The sequence below is a fragment of the Balearica regulorum genome, chromosome 16 (assembly GCF_011004875.1).
Source record: "Balearica regulorum gibbericeps isolate bBalReg1 chromosome 16, bBalReg1.pri, whole genome shotgun sequence".
In the NCBI taxonomy this organism is placed as follows: Eukaryota; Metazoa; Chordata; class Aves; order Gruiformes; family Gruidae; genus Balearica; species Balearica regulorum.
In genome coordinates this window covers 13,699,113-13,709,920 of record NC_046199.1, presented here as the reverse complement: position 1 = coordinate 13,709,920, position 10,808 = coordinate 13,699,113, and the positions used below count along the sequence as shown (strand labels likewise).

General features: G+C 37.8%; 1 protein-coding gene across 1 annotated transcript; it reads left to right on the top strand.

The window, feature by feature from the left end:
* Positions 1–2,017: 2,017 nt before the first annotated feature.
* Positions 2,018–6,440, top strand: CIMIP1 (ciliary microtubule inner protein 1). Its single transcript, XM_075768982.1, has 4 exons — positions 2,018–2,079; positions 2,560–2,641; positions 3,711–3,809; positions 6,215–6,440. Exons 1-4 carry the CDS (start codon positions 2,018–2,020, stop codon positions 6,368–6,370), a joined length of 399 nt encoding a protein of 132 aa, XP_075625097.1. The 3' UTR covers positions 6,371–6,440.
* The last annotated feature ends 4,368 nt before the right edge of the window (positions 6,441–10,808 follow it).

Genomic DNA, 10,808 nt, shown 5'->3' with positions numbered 1-10,808 from the left:
CCGTAAGTCATTCAGTTTAGTTATTAGCTCATTAAAATCCTATTTCACTTCTCATAGTGCAAGTGCAATTCTAATATTGTCCTGTGCTCATAAGAACCTAATAAGACCTAAAACTAACTACTCATTTACTGCATTCCCTCATCTGAAAAATAATTCAGTTAAGTACAAAAAGAGAAAGACTGAACATTATAAAGTCCTATTTTCACAATGTTAATATAAGAAGTTTCATTCTCTTTTGACAAATGCTACTGCAGTTTAAATCCTGACACATAGTAAACCATGAATTTGATTGTTTTCATTAACAAATTACTTTTTTTCACAGAAAGCATCAAGGCTAAAATAAGAGGGCTCCTGAGATAAATGTGACTAAGCAGCAGGAGTTAATTAAGTAGGACAGTGAATAAGCATTTATGGGTGTGATAGGAGACCCAGCTGATTTAATTGCTAGTCTAATTATCAATTAGAGAATCAAGAAATGGCATGTAAGTGAAATATTCTATTTGTTGATAGTTTAATGATTTTTAGAGACCCAGAAGAACAGTATTAATTGTTATTTTAGGATTACAGAAGAAGGGTTTTTTTCTCCTCTTACTCAAATAGAGGTTCTTAGTACTTCCAAAATGACTAATAAATGTATATAAAGTCTTCTCATACTCAAATATTTAAGGCTTTTAGATCCTTTGCTCTATAAAAAAAACCAAATAAAAAGCTAGCAATTAAGCATTCAAACACACTACCTATAAACCACTCAGCTTAGGTCAAAACCTTTCTGCATTTATTTTATAATAAGCATAATAACTGTCCAATGGTGTGAAAAAGTCACATTAACTATTTACAGTGTGTTTGCACAAGCCAGTTGCCAGACAAAAAGAAAGGGGTCAGGGAACTATTTAAACCCATAAGGGCAAAGAGCCAGTTGGCTACATTCATTGTTGAAATGTTTTATAAAGCAATTGCAAGAAAATAAAATTACCAAAAAATTGATGCTGAGCCAAAAATATTAATGTATTGGAACACAGTGAACTTTTTACAAGCTGTAAATATTTTTTGGGTTCTTACATATAACCCATAAAGTATGTTGGGGTCTTTCTCAGAACTGCTAATATTATCATGTAGTTGGTAAAGAACAACATCTACCAGAAAAAGGAATCAGAAAAACACTGTATGTCACAAGACCAATATTCTTTCCCACTACAATTACCAAGAAATAATTTTGGTGTATATCAAGAGGACCTGGAGACAGCAGGTTAAAAATCTAGGAAACAGGAGCAAACACCCACCATTGCACATACAGCCTGAGCTTTGGACACGTTAACAAGCCGATTCTTATTGGAATAAAAAAACAGCATCCTTCAACCATTTTTCACTTCCATTACAAACAATTAAAAATACTGCAGGTTTTTGGCTGTTGAACAACTGCCTTGTCCAAGTCTAAAAAAGACTCTTAACTCAGTATCCAGAAAGGTGTCCAACTATTTGTTTTCTAAGGGGAGCCCAGCTAATCTGTAAATTACAGAGTTTAGACAACACCTCTTCCTCTGAAATACAGCTAACTCCTCAAGCAAGGGAACAACTTTTCATCAGTTTAATCCAAACATGCCTTCCTACAAAACGACGTGTAAACAAACACCTACAGACACCCCAGAACAACGACAGGCAACATCAAGTGCGCTTCCCCTGGTTTCCTGAGGCACCTAAAGAAAACCCAGAACGGGTGTTTTCGGCATCTTTAGCCTTTCACCTGAGAGGCACGGTATCACTCCAGGAGGGTTACCCGCCAGCGTGAGGAGGACAGAAGCCCAAGGAAACAGGGGCCGCCAGGGAACACCATGGCTCCCGGCACTGCAGGAGAGCGTCAAGGGTAGGAGCGCGCGCCTGCCCTTCCCGCCCTTTTGTAACCGCCGCAGCACGAGCACCGCCTCCGCGGCCGTCGCCCAGCAACGCCCAAGCCGCGAGGGCCCGGCCCGGCCCGGCCTCTCAGCCCCGCCGCGGGCTCCGGCCGCTCCCGCCGCGGGACATGGCGCACCGGCGCACCGACCTGCGCTCGTCGTGCGACTTGGTAGCGCGGGATGAGTGCTGGTAACGGCCCCAGCCCTCCCCTCGCAGCCGGCGGCCCCCCGGGCCTCCCCTGTTCTTCTGCCCGGCCAAGGGAGTGAGGAATGGGGAGCAGGGCAGGGCGGGGGGCAAAGGGTGATCGCACCGGGCAACAGCCCATGGAGTTCCAGGCAGTTCTGTGAAAGGACATCCGTGCTTACTTGTCAAGTTTTTAAAAAAAATGTGTCACAGCAAATTTAACCCCCCTCCAATTCCTAACGTAAACTTAATTTGCAAGGAAGTGCATTCACGTGTGCTATTTCATTTCCAACCTACGGAAAATATTTCCCCATTACCTCCAAGTCAGACAACTGTTAACTCATACATAAACTTGGTGTTTTGAGGTAAAAGTCTAATGATCCATGCTAAAGCGCTGTGCTCTGTGACACCAGTAGTTGGGTTTGCGTGTGCATCTTCTTTTTAATAAAAGCTTTCAAAGTCATCTTAATTATTTCTCTGTTTCAGGAAAAAATACGTTGAAAGTGAACTGGAAACTGCAAAAAGATGGTCTCACAAATGGGGATTCTTGAAAACACCTCCTGAGGAGGTAAAATTGGATGGCATATAAGCAACACATGAAATTTACTTGTGCACAAATTTATCTGGACACGAAATTAGGAGAGCACAGAAGACTAGAAAAGGACTGAGTATGGTTCACTAAGCTAGGTTCCGAGGTAACAAGTGCACTACTTTTAAGATGGGTTCAAAGTTTCGGTTTTCCTCTGAATAAAATACGGCAAGTGGTAATTTATATGCTATGCGTATTCTGATATATTTCTCTTGGGAAACATGACTCCCAACAGTGCTAACAAGTACTAGATGCACATTGACAGGAAAATATTTCCCCTTTGTCTATCCATATGGTAGTTTAAAAATCTAGGGGAAAAGGTTCTAGCTAATTAAATTTTCAGTGGGGGAATTTACAACAAATGAAAATATTTGGAGAGATGTCTATTCTCAGTGATGTTTAGATTTAGACTACAGTAGCACATAATGTTACATTTGGAGTCACAGTATTTCGTTGCTAAAGAACAGGATTGATGCAGCCCCTGAATAATTATAAATGCACTTTCCATGAGGCTGGAAGTACTTAATCTGTTCTAGGATTTTTTGAAAATTCCTGTAGGCATCCAAGTTAGCACCTTTGAAAACTTTGGTCCTCTAGGCTTCAGCGTCCATCCTTGATAACTCTGGTCTGTCGTGCATACCACGTTTGCACAGCACTAATAGAGCTACAGCTGAAAAGTTGGGAAGCTATGCATTGTTAGTATTGGTGAACACATTTATTTGGCATTTATTAATCTTTGGTTTGAGCTCATGTAAGATATAGATAAGATATATTTCTAGCCCTTTTTGGACCAGTGATGGAGCTAAGAGAGTTGGAATCACTCAGCAATATTTAGCCTTTCATCTGAAATTCAGAATTACATTACTTTCTGAAACCAACAAATACATTACAATAATTTCCAAAGCACTACAATAAGTAGTCCTGTTTTACATGGAAAGAACAGGGAGTTCAGATGCAACAATGAGAGGAATTGTGTAGATATCAGATATGACGGCATATTTCAAAAAGACAGAGAGTCCAATTTTTAATGTTGATGTTTTGGTTTTAGTTGATTCAAGACGAAAAGAAAGAAAATACAAAGCCCAGGATACAGCTTCCAGAACATCTGCAGGTTCGACCTGTGACACCCATGGAAAAATACATTAAGGTTAGAAAATTAGATTTTAAAATTGCAATACAGCAATATCTGTCTTAAGAAACCACACAAGCTCTAAAAATCAGTTGTCTTGTAGAGGTGGGCCTTTAACTAAAGGTCAAAGTAAATTGTATTTGCAACCCGAGCAATGCTTTAAAAGCATTCATTTAAGACAAGGAATTGCCCTTTGGATATGGTTGTTAGTTCACAGAGCTTTCACTGCACATAATCCTCTTTCTGTAAAGCACCTCCCCCATGCACTCCTCTGTGACATCTAGTAACAGCACAGTGCAGTACAGAAGAGAGCTCACAGAGCCATTTAAGGCTGCTGACCATTCATTGCTCAAATATACATATACCTGTCTTACTTCAAGGCTCATCATAACCTTAACTCTCAGTTTTAATTATCAGTTAAGTTGCAGTCATTCTTCTATCTTCATTTAAGACTTCTTTTTGGCAAAGACAATGCCACTGTCCTCTTTAGTGGCACAAATTAGTAAGAAGTCAGTTCTAATGAGCCAATTCATAACTATTTGATTTTCTAGTATATAATTTATATTCACATATTGAGAGTCTAAAAGTTGTCAAACAGCTGGAAATGACAGTGGAATGTGACTGGTGGTTTGATTTATAAATATACAGTGTCAAATCACCAGTGAATAGGATAACTATATAGGCAGCTAAATCAGCGACATTGGGAGAGAAACATACTCATAAAAGGGGAAGCAGAATATGCTAACAAAAGGGAAGGTTAGTCCACTTAGAGAAGATTAAGGAAACAAAAGAGGTTGGAAATTCCTGCTTGCTGAACTAGCTTTCTTTCAAAGGATTCCCAGGGTGGAGAGATAAGGTGAGGAAGCAGTAAAAGCTTTTACTGAGATTAAATTGAAACAAAAATTAAGAGCTAGTGCTGAGTGTGGCAGAGAAACGAAACGGCAGCGTTTCTGCCATTAGTCCTACTTGTTCTTCAGTTTTGACTCAAGCTTCCAATTTCAGTCAAGTTTCCCTCTGCTTCAGCACAGTGAGGGTGTATGAGCGTTAGCAAATCACGCAGCTAAAGTAGCAGCTGCTAAAGTAGCATGCATAGCCTGGTGCTTACTGAAACGGGGATCATAGCTTCAGTTTCACCTCAGAATCTTTATTTGCTAAGGAAGGTAAGGGTTAGCTGTGATTTCGGTCACCCTTTACGTATTCAGAGTGAAGTTTCTTAAGTCCTTATTCAGAACTATGTATCTTTCTGCACACTTACCTTCATAGTAACAATCATATCTGTTTTTCTCTCTAGGTTAGATTTATAATTGCTTCTTCATAGTCCCTTCCCCCAGCTCGTAAGTGGGACATGATTTCCTTCATTATCCTGCTCAGTGGGTGGCACTTTTGGCCCTAAAAATTATCTTTTCAGAGGAACTGCTCCACCTAAATATCATAAACATTTTCTAATACTGGCTGAAGAACAAAGTGAAGCAACTCTGGCAAGAGAACTGAAGCATTGTTCTCTTGCTGTGTACTTCTCTACTAAGTCCCCAGATGCTAAAATGATATAACGTGCCCAAATGAGATGATTCAGCCAAAGTAAGCACAGCAGTCAGTGAACAGAGACTGTTGGCTTTTGTTTTGTTTCCTTTTTAGCTAGATTAGTTGCAGATTAGCTTGATGCTTACCCATCTTTTAAAGTAGAAAGAAGGTAGAACAAGTAAGTAGTTCTTGATGCAAAAGCCAGCTTGATCAGGAATATCTTTAGCATTTGGCCACTAAATGATTATTCCGTAGCTGCATTGCTACCAAATACATTACAGCAAGTATAAAATGCTATTTCTCCTGTTTTAAGAAGTTAACTGGTTTTAAAGATGATGATGATGATGATAATAGGAAAAAAGCTAAAGCTGAAGATTAAGTTCTACTCCTAATAATGTAAAGCCCTTAGAAAGATATTGAGCAAAACTTTTTTTTTTTTTTTAAAGTATGCTAACATACACTACTAAACAATAACTTTGGGGTTTGATTTCCTGTTATACATACCAATTTAGGCACTAAAAGACCTTACTTTTTTTTTTTTTTAGAAGGGTTGTAAATGAAGGTTAGTTACTTCATTGGAATTTGACCATTTTACTTCTCTCTGTCCCTGTGCCTTGCTATAGAATGGGACCTAAATTATTCTAATGACTTTTTAAATTATAAACTGTCCTGTATTATAAATCAAACTTACATGCAACTGTGTTATCTTTCGAAGTTCTTATTTCCTTCCATTAATGTCAGTGTGTGTTCAGGATATTAATTCAGCAGATTGCATTTAAACCCACTATTTTTTATAAGTTCTCATTTCCATCCACACTGCAGCACAAAAGAGGATGTTGTGTAACAGAAATTAAAATCAGAAGCCGTTTAACCATTGAATTCTAATGTTACTTTTATTCTAGGTGATCCCATCTCCTCCAGTACCTAAGACTACCCAGGGATTTATTGGCTGGAGATCAGCTGTTCCAGGGTTGGAACTTGAACGTGGTTTTCAAATCCAAAGCTGCAAAGGTACCTTTTTTAAGGATCTGAAGTGGCCATGTGAACCCTCTGACTGACATTAAGAAGTAACAGTTAGGCACATAATCCATTTGCATCCCTAAGTTAACATTCTGTAGTGGACTGTTAGACTGTTAAACATTTAGGCTTTAAAAAATATTTACATAAACATCCACAATCATTTTGGTAAAGTGTGAACATTTTAATGTAGCATTTTACTTGTTACTGATTTTTTTAAATCTATGGCATCCAAGCTGTTAACACTGCTTCAGATTTACTTAGAAGTAACAATGAATAAACTCATATAAAGAGCACAGAGCATGGACTGGTTTTATTAGCATTAGTAAGACTATGATTTTAAAATATTTATTGGAAGTCTTTTAAAAACTTATTTTGTAATGACAGAGCACATTTTTATAATTGTTTCCCCATGAAAGCCTCCATTCAGACTCAGCTTCACAGCAGGTTTTTCAAACATAAATACAGACTGCCATGTTCCTGACAATCCTACCCTGCTGCTCATTCCCAATTCATCACTTACTGGTGTTGGAATCTGTGTTTAGAATTAGTTTTCAATCACCACTCTGAGCTGGCCCACTACTGAGTTGCTCAAGTGCCTGTGCTAGTACAGAAACATCTTTTTTATACAGAAAGAGAACAAGAAAAGGAAGAGAAGAGTAGTAGGCGTGACTTAAATTGACTCCAGTCGCCATGGAACTGCACCCTTGCATTTGCAAAGCAGCTTTCCTCATTAAAAAGCAAAACACAGCAAACAATCAAAAAAGACCTGCAGAAAAGATAATTATCAGGCTTCATCATAGTGTGTCCACTGCATCTTGAAAAAAACCAGGCAAATCATAAGTATAGTTAAGTCATAATTATTAAATGCATTGTCTTTTGTGTTCTGCGTGCTTTACAGGTAGTTTGTGTAGTTGCACACATAAGTCATTGAGCAGTTCCCAGTGCAGCTGCTTAATTGGTATAAATAAAACATAGGAAGGCCACAGTGATACAAAGTCACTTTTAAAAATCACTTTTGGTAACAAAACAGGGTTTTTTCAGTCAGTTGATCAGAATGCAAATGCGTTACAAAGTATTCATGTTGCTTCAGTTATGTTTATACCAATATTTACACCAACCAAGACTGGTGAAAGACTCAGAAACAGTAGGAGATTGCACTGGGAGTTACTGGTGGAGCTATCTCAGTGCTACGGAGTTCAGTCTTGCACTTCATTACCTACCTGAAGATTTGCCAGGACTTTTGGAAAGTCAGAAGGAGACTCGTTTAGTTGTAGCAACTATTTGCAGTTCTAATTGGCTAACGTGTGTAAACTAGAAGATTGTTTAAACAAACAACAGCCTCCAAGAAATCAACACAGGCAGCTCCTTATAACTCCTTATTACTTAAAGAGGAAAGACTTCCCTGCTGGAAGATCTCCTTTGTATTCTGCAGCTATCAATACCTGCTTCTTGAGTCAGCAATAAGTCCTTGGCTTTCATAGCAGTAGGTCAGCAGCTAGTGTTAATTCTTTCCTTCTTCCCAAGAAGTGACTCACAACAATCAACATCCAACATATTTTTTTTATATCCAATTCCAAATGCCCACAAAATAATAATATTTTACTTTTTCCATATTCTCTACAAATAATGGAGAAGTGACTCATATCCTCTGGAAAGATTACCCAGGAATGAGAATACATAGCAGAAGTAACTTCAGACACATTACTTAAAAACCAGAATAAAGAATATCTTGGAATCAGACTCTGGAAATTCAAGCTAAATTGCAGTTTAGCTACTAACTGTAACGTGTGTAAACTGTTCTTTGAACAAGCAAGATGATTGTAAGAACAATATTTTATATCAGTGTGCTTTCTTGTCTTTGCTAGGTTTGTATCTCTATTTTTAACCACAAGGTTCTTCAGTTTATTTTAAGGTCACGTATAGATCCTCTTATTCTTGTCTGATTTATATTAACAGATATAGTAAAAATTAGTATGTAATTTAGTAGCAACAAAATTAATGAATTCAGGCCAAATGAAAAGGGAGCTTCAAGACCAATGTTTTTTAAAAATGTTATATTAAAGAACCAATGCTGGCACCTAATATCCAGTAGATGTCTGCATGAAGTGAAATCCAAATCCATATGAGTCATAGTTTGATTTTGAAAACCAAAATAAAGTCTTTGTCCAGCAAATGTCTGAATATTAACTCAGTACTAACAATAAGGAGGGTTTATTATACTTTCCATCATTTAAGTTACCTTTACTTCAGGGAGATACTTTGATATAGCTTAATTTGGGATGTGTAAGGAGTATTGTCTAAAATTTGAACTCATTCCTGTAGCACGAATCTGTCAGTTGTTAATTGCTCCATGTATTTGGGGTTTTGGTGTTCAAGAATATGTGAAACTATAAACCTGACTACTTCTTTTCCCAACATTTTTAGTTTGACTCTTTATACCTGAAAAAATTGTGTAGAAGCTGTGGATTTGCAGCTGACAAAGGACTGCCCAGTCAACTGCCCCAACTGTGAATCCAAAAGGCCAATGCAGAATTATTAAATTGCGTTGTAATGTTTCAAACCTGGCATTTAATTTGCGGAAATTAACCTATTTATTGGAGCCAAGTTGGGCACATAAATGTCACTGCACAACGTAAAATATCACACCATCTCCAAGGTCAGGACAGCGTTAGTCAACTCAGTGCACACACTGGGGAAATGCTTCAAAACAAAATTAAATCACTTCAAAAATGAAGCAAAAGTCAAGACAATTTTAATTCTATATGAAAGTCTTAGACCTGGGCTTCTGTGCAAGTCAGAGCAGAAAGGGATGTTTCTAAACATATATAAAAAGTTATGCAGTTTGTTTTTAACCAAAATTTGAAAACAAGATGCAAGTGTATTTAGATGTCTTCTATGCTTCAATCTAAATTTCATTTGGTGTAGTCTTTCGTAAAGCTTTAGGTGGTCAATTCCTCCTTAGTTGACTAACATTTTTCAGAAAACTGAAGCCATCTTGTCTTTTGACTGTTGTTTTCAGATAAACTAGTTCTTTGGTAATAGGCACATTCTAAAGAGCAACTATGGATGATGCTTTCAGAATTGCATATGCAAAAATTTTACTGTATTTGATACACAGTCACCACAGCAAGACATGAAAATAGGTCAGCCATACATCTTTTGCCACCGTGGATGTGTGCCTGTGTATACTTTCCTGGATGTGTGATGAAATTATAGTAGAGGCTTAAATGACAGTTGTATTTAAGTTGAAGAACTATGAAATCAAAATGATCTTTCTCATAAGCACTTGCTTTATAAACAACAAAATTGGGTGACAAAACACTGCTGCGTTTTCCTTCACAATGTGTTCTTTTCTGTACTGTTAGATCTGGCATAGAACTGGCACTTGCTATTTATAATTTCATTAATATAAGATATTTTACCAGGAGCTCAGAGTTGAAAGATTATTATTTATTTTAAATGCATTTTGCATCAGAGAATAAAGATTTTTGATTAGATGATAGTGAAATGGTGATTCTGAATAAGTAGTGCTATTCAAATTGCAGTCACCGCACAAGTGTTGCCGTACGTTTTGAAAGAAGCAAAATGAAAAGCAGCCACAGCATGTGCATAGCCAATTGATCTACCTACTGCAAAAGGTGGCCGCTTAGGGAATAAATCTAATCACTATTCTGCATGAGACATTTCTACCAAGTTACATGCTGTGACTATCCTAATGGATACCCACTGCAGTCCTAAGTTTGTGCTAAAAATTACTGTCTCCAGTTCCTGCTATTGGCTACTCTGTCAGCCTGAAGTAATTTTAATTCTGAGATAATTTGCCTTACAAAACAGAGGAGGTAGGCTTTTTTTTTCTTTTCAGAGACCTAAGGCTCCCCAATCACACACACCATTTTCCCCTTTAGTGAAGGATTCTTTGTGTTTTCTTCCACATGCTACACAGTACCAAAGCCACAAACACTAGTCTAACATAGTCATTGGCAACCAGCTCTACTCTCATGTGAAGCCCAACCCTGGTCACTTCGCTTTAGGTCCCTAAATGTGTTGTATTTAGTTCTCCTTGAAACCATAAGTGTCAGTGTAGCAAGACAGATAAGGCCCACTCACAGACTATTACCTTCTTCCTGACTCCTGTGGTTTTCACATCCCATCAAATTGTTAGTTAACCAGTTGAAAGCATGTCAAACCATCTCATAGGACCATAGTGTAATAAATTTAGCTGTACTGGAAAATGATACTGTTGTGCTGTGAACCTGATTGGGTTGCCAGTGAACAAAACATCGCCCCTTCAGTCTGCTCCATCATACATGGAAAAGACCAGCAGTATTGAGAAATAAATTCAAAACAAAACCAGAAACTTTGTGAAAACAAATCTGATTCATGTTGCACCAGTGAAAGAAAATACTGGAAAGGGTCATTATTTTTGTCAGATGAATTGGAGACAGTTTTGACCTTAGGGTTTCAGGCTGCTCACAC